This window comes from Rosa chinensis, chromosome 2 (assembly GCF_002994745.2).
Source record: "Rosa chinensis cultivar Old Blush chromosome 2, RchiOBHm-V2, whole genome shotgun sequence".
Classification (NCBI taxonomy): domain Eukaryota; kingdom Viridiplantae; phylum Streptophyta; class Magnoliopsida; order Rosales; family Rosaceae; genus Rosa; species Rosa chinensis.
This window is the reverse complement of record NC_037089.1, coordinates 20,355,118-20,373,062: the sequence shown is the minus strand read 5'-3', so window position 1 is coordinate 20,373,062 and position 17,945 is coordinate 20,355,118. Positions and strand designations below refer to the sequence as shown.

The 17,945-nt window shown below is 38.6% G+C and overlaps 1 protein-coding gene across 1 annotated transcript; it reads right to left on the bottom strand.

Annotated features, from left to right (window-relative positions):
• Positions 1-12,040: 12,040 nt before the first annotated feature.
• LOC112183737 (squalene epoxidase 3) lies at positions 12,041-15,795 on the bottom strand. The gene is made up of 8 exons (XM_024322076.2): positions 15,210-15,795; positions 14,633-14,744; positions 14,327-14,501; positions 13,981-14,149; positions 13,566-13,784; positions 13,092-13,367; positions 12,576-12,854; positions 12,041-12,409 (listed from the first exon to the last, which is right to left on the bottom strand). Exons 1-8 carry the CDS (start codon positions 15,753-15,755, stop codon positions 12,305-12,307), a joined length of 1,881 nt encoding a protein of 626 aa, XP_024177844.1. The 5' UTR covers positions 15,756-15,795; the 3' UTR covers positions 12,041-12,304.
• Between the last annotated feature and the right edge of the window lie 2,150 nt (positions 15,796-17,945).

Genomic DNA, 17,945 nt, shown 5'->3' with positions numbered 1-17,945 from the left:
ATGGAGGGTGGACCCATAGCCAACCCGCCTTTTAATCGTGCGGGTTCAACCCGCTTTATTTCGTGTGGGTTTCGAGTCGTATTATTGTTTTGTGTCGGAATTGACAGCCCTAGTTCAAGGCATCAGTATGTACTTGGTTTAAAAGGAAAAAGGTTTTCAGGTATTTTGTATTGATGGCTGAACCATCATGTATAATTATGGGATTACATATCGATTTTTATTGTGTTTAAAAATTGGGGTGTGACACTGGCCGCCAAAAAGCTGGTCAACGGCAATGATGGCTTGGTAAAAGAGGATTAGGGTTTCTGCCCACTTTGCTAAGGTTTGGGTTTGGGTTTGGGCCTTTAAGCCTGAGCTCAAATTTGAGTTGTTAGGCTCTTTTTGTGCGGTTGTAATTAAGGAAGGTGCTTTGCCACCCTCTCATTTATCATTTAGTGATGAAGGTGGGCCTGGGTTAAGAGGTAAACCTTCTTAGGTAGTTTGGTCGATATATGGTCCCAAACCAATCGTTTTTAGATCATGACTGCTAAGGAAGTTAGTAATTATCTAAAATAAGATTGGCAACTTTTTCAAGCGGCTTATGGATAAGAAGGTGGTCCTATTTGTTTGCTTGGAAGTGGCTTTCTATTGGTACTACAATTGTGTGATTGGCCAATGGTATAAACAATAAAAATGATTGTGCAATTAATTATATAAAATACTATGGGAATTTCCTCTTTATCCATCATCCAAAGAGTGAAGCTGCATACAGCTGGTTTGCCTTGTATATACTTGAGTACTTGACAGCAACAAATCTGAAAATTCTCAGTCAGCTGGAGGAGCTCTATATAAAGCTGCAATAATTGCAGGAAAGAACATCTGTTTCACTCCTTCTGCTTTGATTATGGGAAATATTGGGGTTGTCTAGGGTACCTTGATGTATGTCATACCCTTATTTTTTTATTTTTAATAAATTAATATAGTGGAAACATATTGAACTGGTTAACAAGTTACCCACTTAAATGTTGACATGTGTCATTTTAAAAAATAAAATTTACAATATTAACAACACATTCTTTTTTGAGATGTAATATTGTTAAAAAATAAGTAATAAATAATGTCAAAATAATAAATTACACCTAGTAAAACTAAAATTACGACTCATGACCATACTTATTGTGGTTATTGTAATTGAGTGATCAAAGATGTAAATATCATAGTTGGACAACTTTTATCAAATGGATAACATTGATTATCAACTGGAGAACCTCCTTACAATACTGAGTACTTACATATCTTTTGCTCTAATATTAATTTTACCATGTTCACAACACAAATGTTGTCAGAATTGTAAAATAGTTGATAATCTTGTAAATATTATAGTTTTTGAAGTAATTACTACAAATAAAACAAAAGTGACCACTTTTACATCAATTGTTGTGGATTGTGGTAAAATGTTTAGTCATTGACTCATTGTAGTAATAATTTCATTAATTTTTTTTTTTTTTTTGAAAAAAAGGGCTGGTGCGGCTGCCCTTACGCCTTGTCCATTAATGAAAGCATAGAATACATGGGGAGGACATAGTGCCTTAACCACAAATTACAATAAGCATCAGGAGAATTACCTGAGATAATAATAGGCGTCTCACCTAAGCAAATGCATTCTAACATGCACCATTTTGCGAAGAGTGCACTATAGGCTACTCCATTCGCTTTAGAATTGTGGTGACAAACCAGAAAGACAATGCTCACACGGAGCCATAAGTTACTAATATTATCATCTTTCTCAGTATGTTGTCATCAGAAATATAATCCGGTGACCCTAAGTTTCATTCTACCACTAGGATGCTGCGACCATTTGACAAAGTAAGGAACTCACCGCCTTTCTAGAGCAAACATGGCACACAAGGTACGCAAGCCGGGACAGAGCCCACATCTCCAAACCATACAGTGTTTGGGACTTATTGAAAGCGTAAAATAAACTAGAATTAAACAAACAAAAAACCTGAAAACAAAGTGCAACACATCCCAGATTGGGCCCAACAGCAGAACCCAGGCCCAAGATTCGTCCAAGAATATGGGAAGGCTCCACCCGGCCCAAACGAGCCCCTGCCGCATCCCCACCGTCGCACTACCACCCCCATTCGCCCATTGAGCCCTTACAGTCATCAAAGCACCGCAGTTAAAGCCAAACGACTAGCCGAACCTGAGATGCCGACCATCGTTGGCCTGAAACCAAATCTGGTAGGGCACCACCGATGGACTCAGATCGGATCGATCTCCCCAGGGCAGAAAGAATTCCGACCCCATCTTCCCTTCGCCGAGCCGCCCACTACTCCATCGAGCCTCAGCGCTGCGTTGCAGTGTAGGCGGCCTGCCTCCTTCTTTCAACCCCGTCCACCACCATCGACTCTGTGCTCGCTTCTGGTCATCACAAGTTACCGTTCCCATTCTTAACTGGAGTCCAGACCCAAAGTCCTAGCACCAACCACACTAGCAGCCAAGAAAGCCGCACAACAACCGGTCCCGTCCGACGACAAAGTCGCTAGGACGTGCCGCTGGACGGAGAAGAAAAACCAAAAATGAGGTTACAAGCACGTGGAGGCGCATTCTAGATGATTTTTTTTCAAATTTTTTTCAACAATTTGTACAACTATAATTTCATTAATTATAAAAACATAAAGATTTACCACTCCGACAACAAATTTGTTGTCACACTTGTTAAATTGTCCACAAACTAGTACATTAGTTTAGGTGGAGTAATTACTACAAATAAAACAAAAATGACCCTTTTTACATCAATTGACGTGGATTGTGGTAAAATGTATACACATTGAAGTAATCATTTCATTAATGATAAAAACATAAAGACTTATCACTCTGACAACAAATTTTTTGTCACACTTGTTAAATTGTTCATAAACTAATAAATAGGTTGTAGATGGAGTAATTATTACAATTAGAACAAAAATTATCCTTTTTACATAAATTGTTGTAGTTTGTGGTAGATTACGTCGATTGAAAGTAATTACAACTTCGACAATGGAAATTACACAATATATTACTTAAATTACACAAGGGAGAACTTCATTACACCAATGAGAACATATGTACTTTTAGTCAAAATATAATGGTTTACCTATATGATAACACATGGTGGTAACATTTGTAAATTAGTTCACAAAACAGTAATAACAAGTTGTACGTGAAGTAGTTACTACATCTAAAACAAAGATTATCTATTTTTACATTAATTGTTGTGATTGTCGTAAAATGTATGTAAAAAGAATTATATTTGGTTAAGGAAACTACTAATGCTATAATTAATTAGTAACAAAGACTATTTAATTAATATTAATTCTGTGAGCCTAGATTAGAAGTCTTTTATTTTTAATAAGGAAAAAACGTAATTGTCAATAGTGTAACTATTAATTGATAATCAAACATTAATTGACTAATGATAAAATTAATTAGTAATAAATACTATTTGACTAATAGTAATTAGTTAAGGACTAAACAGATTACCAAGGGTTCGTCTATGTCAAGTAGACTAACCATCGACCTAGCGCTCTGCTAGGGTTACTAGGCAGCCTTTCTTTGTTGACAAAACTCCCAAAATTCCCAAAACTTGATGGCCACGGTCATCTTTAGCCTTGTGGCTCTATTGTTCTTACTGTTTGCTGTTCTTGATTATTCAGATGGGAAGCCGCCTTGGTCTGGGGCTTCTATTTCTTCTTCTGTCGTCAACCAAGAGATCCTATTGGAGGTTGATGTCGTGGTGGATGGGTTGGTGGCTGGTATTCCAGATGCTTTTGTTGGATTTCAGTGGGGATCGGAAAAGGGAAACGACGCTCATGGTGGATTTCGGCGGGACTGGCCTCGGTTCGAGGAACTGCTGCATCTATGGCGAAGTTCGTATCCTTGGCGGCTGGCCGGAGATTGGGATCGTCTTTTGAGATCAGGATCGGGATCGGGATCGGAGCCGGCTGTCGACTTCAGGGTCGGGAGTGGCTTCTGCTGCAAGTTGGTGGGGGAAGTGAAGATCCGTCTTGGTCGCCCAGGAATGATGTGGTGGGCTGGCGGCGGCAGTTGTGGGGTGTTCCCCTCTACTGGTATCGGCGACGGCGTATCTGGTGGTTGTTGGGTGGAAGAACACATATGGGCTCAAGGGGTTTGGGCTTTGGTGTACCCTACTCTTTGGGCCTGCTGGGCCTTGAACTGGTTTGTGACCCTTAGGTTTTAGGCACACTGGTCTAGGGTTTCAAGCGAGCTGGATTACCCTTTTGCTAGGGGGTTGGATGGATTGGGTCTCTATGGCCCATAGTGCTATTTAATTTTTGTTTTGGGTCGCAAAAACCAGTGCCTTAGTTGGAATCATTTTATGTAAGTTTCGAGGTTTCTAGGTTTTTGTTAGAATCAAAGTGCGTGAATTTACCAAAAGGTGGGTGTACTCGGGATTTTTTTGGGATTTTATTCTTTTAGAATAGAGTTTCAGGAGGTTCTAAGGAATGTTTCTTTCTATTGACCCCATAGGGGTGTTTCGTTTTTGTATTGCTTGCTGAATTATAATGAAAGGACTGACCTACTTCCTTAAAAAAAAAAAAAACAGAATACCAAATTTTAAATATCTTGGACCATTAGATATATTACTAATCCAATGGTTCAAAATATTTAACAAAATAGATGTATGGCAAACACCCGGATACCTAAGAAAATTTCGAGAAATATTAGCCGGATGCGCTCTGAGAAAAGAAATAATAAGCTCCTCATTAAGAATTAGAGACATCAGTTCAATGTGGGGACTGAATGCTGCTGAAAGTTCAGCTTTCACTTTGAAACGTATTGTACTTGCTAGGAGCTAACCAAATGGTTTTACATTCTATAGAATTATTGTGAAAACAATGAGATGAAGGTAAATTAAGGGGCAGAGAAACCCACCCAAAATAATTTTGCTCCAACCCACATGCGTTTCGGTGAAGGAAATGGTAGGAGCAAACTGCCAACACCATATATCGCTACAGAAAAAAAAATGGAAGAGTAAACTCAGCGGGCGAGGATTTAGACCAGAGAGCAAAGCCACTGGTCCGGTTGAAAAGACACCTCCAAGGCATAGATAGTCAAAACATGCTTGGCGCATCTCCTTCCTTGCTTGATCAGGAGAGTCGGTGTTGTACAGGGCTTCTGCATGCCAAGGTATTTATTGTACAAGCAATTGGCTGCAAAAGTAATTAACATCATATATCAGCTAACGAATAGCTAGTATGTAATGTGGAAAGAGCACCTCATTCTATGCACCGACGGTGCAAATGATCCAACACTTATAAGATGATCTCAACCCTTAATATTTATAATTAATATTTTTATTAATAACCTAAGAGTGTATTTAATATAATCTAATCATCCATTTATGTCGGTGCAAGTGCACGTCGGTGTACTGAATCCTCCCTCCTCCAATACAAGCATTGTTTCCTAAAACATTACTCAATTGCACGTGTTGTATACATTTCATGTTCATATCGATCCTTCTTATATATATATATATATATATATATATATATATATATATATATATATATATACACACACACTACTTGTACCAAATATTATTGTCTTTGGGTCACATCTAAAGCCTAAGATGGAAACAATCACATCAGAAATGTTCTCCTTTGTCTACCTGGAAAGTTGATCTACTCACAATCACATTGTCACTTATAATAAACAGATACCTGCATAGCAACACAGCTTACCTTGCGTAAGGTATAAAAGGATTCTAGGTATTTGCATAATGAAGATGCATCGTTTAGGTCATGCAATGGCTTAAGAAGATCCCTCAATACAACAATATCAGACAGCGTGCCACAGTCATTCCTCCACCAGTGCAAGCATGACGCATATTGAAAGCATCACCGATTAGAAGAGCTCCGGAAGTAGGCTGTGGATTGGCTGGCATGCTTCTATTCGGCATAGTTCTAATATTTCCTTTGTGGCTTTGTCAATAGCGAATATGAAAGCATCATGAAGCTGAGGCGGAAGCTGAAATAGACATAACTTTTTTGATTAATTAACAATAGAAGAAGCAGGCGAAAAATTACAAGGCAAAGATTCAAATGATGCAAGTGCTTTAATATTTTGAAATTTTAAGTCTAGCAGCAATTTCTATAAAAAAAGAGAGAGAGAGAGAGAAAGAGAAACATATGGAGCTACCACATTCTTCAAATACTTGGCCATTTCACCATTAGCAATGGAGGTACTTTTTGGCAAGGCACATCAACCAAACAACGGAACTCTGCACTCCTGATTGGATAAAACACGATAGGAGATGGATCGGCTATTATAACATGCCCGTGATTTGTAAATGGTAGTTTACAGTTATCCAAAACTAATCCCACAAAACAAGTGTGCACTTCTACCTGTTAAAAAGAGGAGTGATCGATATTAGCTATGTCAATGTAATAATGTATAGTGTGGAGGAAAACTCAATGGAAATGGTAGTGTACTAGTGTTACTAGTGCAAGATAATTGAATGGTAAGTCAACTCATAATTCTTGTGACGCTGGCTGGGTGATATATTACGAAAACAAATGGTTTAAGTGCTTTTCTTGTAATGAGACCAAGGAAGAGTTGCAGAGTTCAAGAAAGCAACTATACCTGAGACTTGCAAAGAGTACGGCGCAGATTTGAAGAGCAACCATCACAAACAATGGTTAAGAGCAGCATGAGATTTAAATGCTTGACCATCCTTATTTTTGTATTGAACCCTCTTAATTGTTCCATTTTCTTCAAGCAGGCCAGGGATGTGACTGTACCTAGCTTGCTCCAGCTGTACACTGAGAATTAATAAACTTTGAACACATAAGGACGCAAGGGGATCAAGATCGAATATATTTTCTAGCACAAGATAACACCTAAGAAAGATTGTGGCACGAAAAAAGTCTAACCTTACTTGAAAAAAGAAAAAGAGAAAACAATTAAGATAATTTAACAGTAAAAAGAAGGGATCATTCAAATGAGGAGGCCTAGGGAAGAAGCATTACTTGGGAAGAGTAGCAACTTTTGCTCTCATCCTCTGTATGAATGGCCCATTGTGGAAACCTCTACCCGCCACATCTGAGTGGAACTGTTCCAAGGGATAGGACAGCTTACTGCTCTTCCCATCCTTAAAAAGAGCATATACAAATACTCGCTGAGCATCAATTTCATCAATGCAATCTGAAGCCAATGCTTGTATATGTTCTGGTTAGTTTCAAAAATCAGAACCAAAACCGATACTTACAGCTAGGATCTTTAATAGTCACACCCAACTATTTCTTGAGTCTTGACGATATAGAGAGAGCTTTGTCAACAACAAAACCTTGCAAGATCTTAGGCATTTCAATGGGGCCAAATTATGTATGTATAGAAGTGAAGTACATAAGTTTGAATATAGCTTAATTTCATTACCTTGAAGACCCAATTCAACTAACTTCAGGTATTCCCCAGGCTGGAGATATTCACCAACAATTCGATTCGGCTCTCTCAAGTCTTTTTCAATGACATGAACACGTCTTCCATCCTAAGATTAGCAGGATAAAATAGTTTCCACATGAATATCTCTTGAAAGGAGATCACTGATACATAAAATGTAGATAACTTGTGTAACAAACAATACTGAAGTAGAACCCCTTGAAAAGTTCAATCAGTTGTACACAACACAAAGAAAGTACGCATAATAACTAAAAAGCAACCCTCTATATAGCAAAGCAAAATCAAGGAAATGGTTCCTGAAGTAGAAGTTGCATTTTTGTTTTCTAACCTTGCCAAGAGTGTGGGCGTGCAAGAGCTGCGCCAGCAACACCGGCACCAACGATGATTACGTCTGTGCTGGAGCCCTTCACGCATTCTTCTGAATCATGATACTTGCCTTTTAAATTTTCCTTCTCTTTGGCTATGGCATTACCATAATCGCGGCGACGGAGAACACAGAGAAGGAAACCTAACATAGAGGCAAAGAAGGTGCAGACCACCATTGTCATCAGCATCTTCGACTTACGCAACGTATTACAGATCCCTCTCTGGGAATGCAGCTGTGTTCCATTAGAGTAAGTCCACCCGTTGAGGTTGGCAGGTCAATACTATTCACTGGTTTTTGCCTTTTATTTTCATCATTTTGGTTGGCAGGTCAGATACTGTTCACAAAAGGTCACTCTGGATCACTTTCTGGGTCAATTTCTTGACCTGCCAACTGACATTCGGTGACCTTTTGTGAACAGTATCTGACATGGCAACCTATATGGTGGAAATGAAAGGCAAAAAGCAGCGAATAGTATTGACTTGCCAACCTCAATGGGTGGACTTACTCTTATGGAAGCTTGTTTGCCTGTTATTGCTATTAAGAGATCAAGAAAGACTTGCGTGGGGCACCCACACAGCCACGTGGTGCGTCAGACCAATCACTGCCCAGTGTTGGACCATAATTCATATACATATTTGTGCCTTAAAACATGAAAATTACTTGTTCAAAGTTCAATTTAATGTTGACTAATCCAATTCCATTATTCCCCTAATCTTGTACTTTCTCTTAACTTTTGTGTTTATTTATATATATTTATTATGTTTTCCTTATCATGCTAGGAAATGATGGAGAAGCATGGAAATGCACTAAAAAGTCAACCTTAGCACATTTTCATACTCCGGCTAAGAGAAAGCGAGCTAGACAAGGAATGAGAGGCGGAAGCCTGACCAAACGAACTCTAAATGAGTTGAAACTTTTCATATCCATTCTAGACATCTTAAGGATCATTTCTTATGAAGAGTGCAAGAGCTAGTTCGGAGTGTAAGGCCTTCAAAAGATCGGTCCAAGTTTCTGACTAAAAGACGAAAACTGTAAAATCTGACCTTTACGGATTCCGGTAGCATTTCCGGCCAAACCACAGTGAACTAAGCTCTGAAATTTTACCAGGATGATCTACACTTATTGAAAAACATTTGATATGAAGAAATCAAAGGCCAATTCCGAAGTCTCAGTGAAGATTCAATTGAATAAATTTTCAGAAGCAGAAAATGAATCCTAGTTGATTGAATAAGGGTAACTTGGCCAAGAATCCATTTTGGACGGATTTGTTATGTATTTTTGGAAGGTTATGTTGCTGTATTTCTCAAGGAGAGCTCTAGAAGAATCCTACAAGATTATGATAAGATTAATCCATCATATTATCATTTGGATAATAAGCATGGTGCATAGGGTTCTCTCCATTCTTGTCATTGACTTTGGTGACCCAAAACCACCCTAACACTCTTCAAATTCATGATTCCCATGCACAATAAAGAGAGCTAGCTGTTCCTCTCTTCTCTTTAGTCATATTTTTCTACTCTACACTCTAATATCTCATAATTACTTCCCTCTTTTTACTCCATCTCTTCCATACTATTTTCCCTTGTTTTTAGGATCTATTATCACTCTCATACTCCATCTCCATGTTTCTTACAATGCTTGAGCAGCTCCCTTTTGCTTCCATTCATCATTTTACTCCTCTCTCTCTTCTCTATATAAGCATCCTTTCATCACACTCTTAAGGATCAACCATTCCATTCCATTACATTTTTTTTTCTCTCTTCATCTCCTTCATAAAACCTCCATATCCACCTCCCAAAATCCAAACACATAATATCCATACTCCTCAACCTCCATCACCACCACCACAACTACCATCTTCCACCACCATAAACTCCATCACTACCACTCAAACTTAGCCAAAGAAGCATCATATCTTCATCACAAGGTTCTAAAAAACGGCCTAGGCAGTGAGTGCTAGGCGGCTCCATGCCGTTCTGATTATGGCCTAGTCGATCGAGCTAGGCGGGGGGTTGAAAGTCGGCCGCCTAGACGGTCTAAGCGGTTCCTGGGCGGACTGGGCGAGTCTGACTGGGCGCTGGGCGGTCAATGATTAAACCTCGCCTATCTCCCTCTCTCCTCTTTCTCTCTCTCTCTCTCCAGCATGGCCACATGGATGCCTTTTCTCTCTTCGACGGTGACACCAAGCTGAACTGACGGTGGTCAATCTTCAATCTTCCAGAAACACCGTGATAACAAAATCAAAACTTTGCTGAATTGTGCAACACAGAAAAGAAGAAATACAAATTGGGATTTGATTTTGGTTTCTGGGTTTTTGAAATTTCAAATAGAGCAATGCAAAGATTGAAACTTTATGATGAGGGAAAGTGAATATGGATTGGGTTTTGTTTTAATTGTGATAAGGGGTGTTGGGTAGGCTACTGGGATGGCGTTGGGGATTGGAAATTGAAAGATGGCACTGCAAAGGTTTGAGCTTTCCAGGAAGAACATGAGAGAGAGAGAGAGAGAGAGAGAGAGAGAAGTGATGTGTTGACTTTTGCTTTTTCGGGGAGATGGGAAGATGGGAAGATGGGAAGTTCTGATTATTTGGTGGGCCAAGGGAGGTAAGGCCTAATTATAGAGGAGAAGTCCGGTTAAATTAGACGGAGGATTTATTTTTTATAAAGTAGGACTAGTTTTAATTAATTGTTGGACTTTAAATATATTTATTTATATATTTATATGTCATAAAAATAATTAAAAATTAAAAAATTAAAAACCACCTAGGCCCCTAGGCGCTAGTCTCTTGGATCACCGCTCAACTAGCGCCTAGCGTTTTTTAGAACCTTGCTTCATCATCATTCCATTCATCATCAACATCAACATTCATTCCACCATCAAGGAGGATCTAAGGGCATTGAAGAAGGAAAACCATGGAGGAGCTAGTCATCAATTTGTCATGCTTCAACTAGTTCACTCTTTCCTTAAACTCCTTAATTTTCCTTGATGTATTTTAGATTTGGTGTTAATTTGTATGAATATGAGTGAGTAGTTACTTTGTTGGGGCTAGAGTTGAAAGCCCTAGCCAATCTTGTATGGATTGATGCTATAATATGATGTTATGCAATTTTCTTTAACATGTCTACATGCTCGTTCAAGAGTTGAATGCATATGCTTAGACTTTATCACTTTGAGTATGTGTGTTTGCTATGTCATGATATAATGTTTAGAGATTGGTAACCTTTAAATGTTAAAGCATGAAAGCACACTAGGTGTGCATGTAGGGGTTGTGAATTACAATCACTTAGAGACAAGCTTGGTTGGTTTGCATGATTTCTTCATCTCCAAACTTTATGCACTTAGGGTAATGCACTAGATACCTAACCGGATTGAAATGCATGACTTAAGTAGTTAAGTACTACACCTGAGAGGTGTTGCTTGATATCACAAAATGAGCATGTCCCTTGTCATACCTGAGAGGGATGCAATGAGAGAAATTGGTTAATTAATTTAGCATCATTTATATAGAAATGCATCAATACTTACAAGGGAGGTTAGTGGTAGACAATCTAAATCCTAACTTTCATCAATTTGATCACTAGTTTAGTTTAGAGTAATTTAGTTTACATTTGAGCATCTAGTTGTTTTCGATTCAAAACTTTCTTCAAAAACCAAAATCAAATCACTACTCCATCTTGCACATACTCACCATGAGCCTAGATTTCCTTATGAATTTAGGTTTGTGATTGTACATTTGCGTATTATAGCTCTCATTAGGTTCACACCCTAGCTAGTAAAATGAATCCAATTCTCGTGGGTTCGACAACATTTCTTAAATCCCTATACTATTCCATGTACCCCTTATACTTGAGGGTGACTATTTGGCTAACACCCAGCAGGGAAGTCTTTTGGATATTGTACATTTAAAAAGCAGAGGCAGTTTCGGAAAAGTAGGAAAAAAAATTCTGATTTTTAATTAGAGAGCCTTAAAGCCACGTGGTGGGAAACTCCCACCTAAGATTTTCTCTATAAGATCAGCTATCTATGATCTCCCTTCAATAGTTGCGAAAGGATGGCCATGTGTATCTGTCGGCAATAATTTTCTGACCATATTGATATTTTGTTTTTCAATAATCTTTGTCTATTTTTCTGAACAAAAAATAAATAAATATTTGGATTTTTTTTTTCTATTTAGCTACTACATAACAGTGCGAGTGCTGGACATGGAAGTTTAAGAAAGAAGTATATATATGCAGTTTCAATGCATTTATCTAACCCATATATTACTTCGTGTTTATATTCTTTTCCAACACTGTGCACTACAAGATATACACACTTGGAGTTTTACATGAATGATTGTTCATACACTGAAGAGAACAGTCCTATATCAATAGAATAGATACAACAGGAAACTATCATCAATAAAGAATGTTGCAGGTAGAAGCTGATATTTCTCGACTCCTGAAAATAACAAGTCTGAAGATCGACTTATTCTTGGATATTATTGTTCGCATCTCAGTTAGCAGGAGGAGCCCTATGACAAGCTGGAATAGTAGCAGGAAAGAACATCTGTCTCACACCTTCTGCCTTGATGATGGGAAATATTATGCGTACTGCGCTCTGAGAAAAGAAAGAACAAGATCTTCATTAAGAATTACAGAGAACAATTCAATTCATTCTCAATAAGATAGCTCTTTAGGAAGTTTATTTTCACTTGGAAATGTATTGGTATAGAATTATGGTGATGATAATGAAATTCAGGAAAATTAATTGCAGAAAAACCCACCCAGATTAATCTCACTCCAATCCACATGCGTTTCGGTGAAGGAAATGGTAGAAGCAAACGTCCAACACCATATATCGCAACAGCAAAAAAATGGAGAACTAAACTCAGCGGGCGAGGATTTAGACCAGAGAGCAGAGCCACTGGTCCAGTTGAACAGGCACCTCCAAGGCTCAGATAGTCAAAGCATGCTTGGCGCATCTCCTTCCTTGCTTGGTCAGGGGAGGCAGAGAACACCTTGTATAGGGCACCTGCCAAGGTGTTTATTGTAGATGCAACTGGCTGCAAAAGCAACATCAAATATCAGTTGATGAGTAATGTGAAAAGAGCAAACAGAATCTCATCACGAACTACTCTTCCTTGAACATTACTCAACTGTATATATTCATGTAGTTCTTTTGATTAATATAAATACTTGCACTAAAAATTTACTTTCAATCACAGAGAAAGCCCAAGACAGTCGCATTGTCAATGATACCACAGATAATTAAGAAATACAAGAATGGCAACACAGGTTACCTTGCGCAAGGTATAAAAGGATTCTAGGTAGTTGCACAATGAAGAAGCATCATTTATGTCACGTAATGGTTTAAGAAGATCCCTGAGTATAACAATGTCCGATAGTGCCACAGTCATTCCTCCACCAGTTAAAGGATGACGCATATTGAAAGCATCACCCATTAAAAGGGCTCCAGGAGTTGGCTGCGGATTGGCTGGCATGCTTCTATTCGGCATAGTTCTAATACTTCCTTTGTCAATTGCAGCTATGAAGGGATCGTGAAGTTCAGGTGGAAGCTGAAACAGACATTTTCTTGATTAATCCAAAATAGAAGAAGCAGGCTCAGGTGAAAAAGAAGCAAAATAAATTAATTGCAGGTAATAGAATGGCAACCAAAGTTTCATACTGAGGTAACTGCTTTCAGTACAATAGGATCAAGCAACATGCTTCCGTATTTTAAATTTAAGCACTGCAATTTCAAAAAACTTAAGTACCTGTGGAGCTACCACATTCTTCAAATAGTTAGCCATTGCTCCATTAGTGATGGGAGGTACTTTCTGGCCAGGCACATCAACCAAACAGCGGACCTCTGTACTACTGATTTGGTAAAACAGGATTGGAGATGGATCAGCAAGAATAACATGCCCGTGATTTGCAAATGGGAGTTCACAATTTTCCAAAATTAATCCCACAAAACAAGAGGGCACTTCTACCTGTCATGAGATTGATATTATCTGTCAGTGTAAAGTCAGAGCAAAGTTATGATACAAATTTAGCACATTGGAGTGTCAGTCAAGCTTAAATGTCGTGATGCTGGGAGATGAAAAAACAAATTGGTCAACTGTTTCTGCAAGTACATCCTAATCAGACCAAGTAAGAGAGTCTAAGAGTTGAAAGAGGAAACTTTACCTGAGGCTTACAAAGAGTGCGTCGCAGATTTGAGAAGCAACCATCGCAGACAATTGTAAGAGGAGCATGAGCTTGAAGTTCTTGACCATCCTTAGTTTTGTACTGAACCCCCGTAATTGTCCCATTTTCTTCAAGCAGGGATGTGACTGTACCTTGCTCCAGTTGTACACTGGAAATATACATTGAACACATAAGGATACAAGCCTACAAGGAGATCAAGAATTTTCTAGCACAAGAGAACATCTAAAAAGGGTTGTGGCATAAAAGTTGAACCTTATTGAAAAACTCAGATAATGTAACAGAATAAAAAGTGGGATTATTCAAACATGGAGGCAAGAAACATTACTTGGGAAGAGTAGCAGCTTTTTCTCTCATCCTCTGTATGAATCGCCCATTGTGGAAACTTCTACCCGCCACATCTGAGTGGAACTGTTCCAGGGGATAGGACAGTTTAGTATTCTTCCCATCCTTAAAAAGAGCATATCCAAGAACTCGCTGAGCATCGATTTCCTCAACACAATCTGAAGCCAACGCTCATATATGTTAGTATGTGTTTCACAACCAAAACCATGCTACATTCTTGGCATTTCAATTGGGCTATGTAATATATAAGAACTAGCATACAAAATTCATAAATACTAGCTTTCCTTACCTTCAAGTCCCAAGTCAATCAGCTTCAGGTATCCCCCAGGCTGGAGAAGTTCGCCAACAATTCGATCCGGCTCTGTCAAGTCTCTTTCAATCACACGAACACGTCTTCCCTCCTGAGATCAGCACAAGATCAAGTAAGCTTCCACACTAACTCTACATGAATATCTCTCTCAAAGGGACCTCAATGCTAAATAACATGTAAATAACTTGTGGAACAAACGACACTGATGTACAAAGCTAGAAACCCAAACTCCCAAGTATTCATATGCCACTGCTTTTGTTTTACGTGTGCAAACTTTAACCATACTTGTACAGACCAAATTTCATTTTTGTGAAGTAGACGATTTAGACTCCTCTACAATCATTGAACTTGCGTCATCAACTTTCCAAAGAGAAACAATCAAACCCACAACCTCAAGAAAGCTAACAAACAATTTGATAAAACTGACCATGCCAAATTCATGACTTCAATCATTCAAAACAAGCAACCCATCTGAGATGTGACCAAAAAAAAAAAAACCATCTTGAAGCAAACCATTTACTGAAGAAAAAAAAAAGTGAATTTAAATTTTTATTACCTTGCCAAGGGTGTGTGCAAGAGCAGCGCCAGCAACACCGGCGCCAACGATGATGACGTCAGTTCCGGAGCCGAACTCCTGCCGGAAGTCTCCGTTGCCAGAGCTCTTCACACATTCTTCAGAAACATGATTCTCGGTCGTCTTGTTCTTGTTTTTAACCATTCCCTTGTCCTCGGCAGTGGCATTACCGTAATTACGTCGGCGGAGAAGGGAGAGAAGAAGAAAACCCAATAAAGAAGCAAAGAACGTCCACACAACATACGGATCGATCGCCACCATTGTCGCCATCATTGAATTAATCGATGAATTACAAGACCCAGATGAGGAAGAAGAAGAAAGATGTCCCTGTTTGGTTCTGCTATCTGTTTCTGTTGGAATGCAGCTGGAACTGGTAGAGCTTTCGGGTGTTGTTGATGTGGGTTTATGGAAGCAGAGAGAGATTGTGGGAAGGTGAGGTTTATGGTAATGGAGATGGATCTGAGCAAAAAGCTGTGAGCTTGGTTGTGGTGGAAGATGGGTCTGGAAGATTGGCTTTTGTAGTTGCATTTTACCAGTTGGTTGGGGGGTTGTCTTCTTCTTAATGATCACAGTTATGGTGTATTTAAGACATCTACCTGATTCTCCGTTGTTATTACTGAGCCGCAGTGTAGACGCTAAATAGTTCCAAAATATCCTTTTCAAAAACAAAAACAAAAAGTTCCAAAATGTTTACTTTCTACTTTGGGTTTTGTTTCATTTTCACCTATCTTTTCAATTAGGTCTATTCATTTGAGGGACAATTTTTAAGGATTGTAAATGATAAATGAATCTGATGGCTGAAAATAAATGCACAGTTTTAAGTTGTTATAATTTCTGCTTTTATATTTAATACTTGTGGTTGAGATGCATTTGTTCCTCACGGTCTCTTAAAACTGTCCTTTAAGTGAGCAAACTTGTCTTTTCAATTTCATTACACTCTAATACGATTTCAAAATGTCTTCAGAAAAAAGAGAAATTCTTATGTAGGAACTGCCTTACCACGTGGCGGTAAGGCAGCTCAATCAAAATTAAGAAAGAATTTTGCATATTCCAAAATTAGCCCTCTTTTAATAAAGCAATATACCCAAAACACTCCCTGCAAGGTTCTGATTGGACAACCCTACCGCCACGTGATACAGCTACCCTACCTAAGAATCTCTCTACAAAAAAAATCTGGTAAAGCAATTATTGGCATTCAAAAACTGAAAAACTGACACTTGGCGAACAACCATACACGTGGATACGTGGATCTTCACATATAACCTACAGTTGCAGTAGGGGGTGAGGTTTTTCAGTACTAGCTACAGGCCATGGGTGTGTCTTTTCATATTGATATGCCTTATGGCTGTTGGCACTGAAGCTTTCAGGCCACATTTGGTTGGTGGAAAGGAAGCATAAGGAACTTATTTCTTTCATGCGTTTGGGATGCAAAAGGAAAGGAAATCATTTTCTGAATGAAGGGAAAATAAGGGGGAAAGTGGTTCCTTCCAAATCTCAAAGGAATCACTTTCCCCTCTTCTTTCCTTGCATTTATTACTCACAACATATTATTTTATTACATTATTGACAAACTTTTAACAACTTTCCTGATAACTTTCCTTACGTTACTAAACATCGGAATGAAAAGTTATTGGGAAATTTCATTTCCCTTCCCATGGGAAAGACAAATGAATTACTTTCATTTCCGTGAACCAAACGAGGCCTCAGTTTAATTGTAATGGTCCATTCTCATATGGTTTGAGTGGAGGAGATATATTATTAGAGCCTTTTGCTCAAAAATGCGTGTCTTAGATATAGAAGACTGTCATTTGATGTATTCACCAGGTAGGGAAAGGAGTTATAGTCTTCCACCGGAAATGATCTATCACTGTGTCGGTTGGTGAATAATGTAATACAAAAACTTTTATCAAACACCGACGTATCACTGTGTCGGTTACTGAATAATGTAATACACATATCCCGAAATTGGCCCTCTTTTAATAAAGTAATATGCCCAAAGCACCCTCTGCAAGGTTCTGATTGGCAGCCCTACCGCCACGTGGTATGGTTGCCCTACCTAAGAATCTCTCTGGAAAAAAAAAATCTGGTAAAGCAATTATTGGCATTCAAAAACTGACACTTGGCGAACAGCCATACACGTGGATACATGGATCTTCACATATAACCTACAGTTGCAGCAGGGGGGGTGAGGTTTTTCAATACCAGCTACCGGCCATAGAGTGTGGCTTTTCATATTGATTGACCTCAAAAGCAGATGCCCCATGGCTGTTGGCACTGAAGCTTTTAGTTTAATTGTAATGGTCCATTCTCATATGGTTCGCATGGAGGAGATAAGTTTGGAAGAAGAAGTTACGCTGTTGCTCAAAAATGCGTATCTCAGATATAGAAGATTGTCATTTGATGTATTCACCAGGTAGGGAAAGGAGTTATGGTCTTCCACCTAAACTGGTTTACCACTGTGTCGATTGATGAATAATGTAATACAAAAACTTTTATCAAACACCGATGTATGACATACACCGACGTATCAATGTGTCGGTTGCTGAATAATGTAATACGCATATTCCGAAATTAGGGGAAATTCATTATAGACCCAATTTCTATAAAATTTAGTGGAAAAACCCATCAATTTTTTTTTTTTTCAATCTACACCCAATTATGCCAACTAAGATAAAATATTGCCTTTTTTTTTTTCTGAAAATTACACATATTGTCACT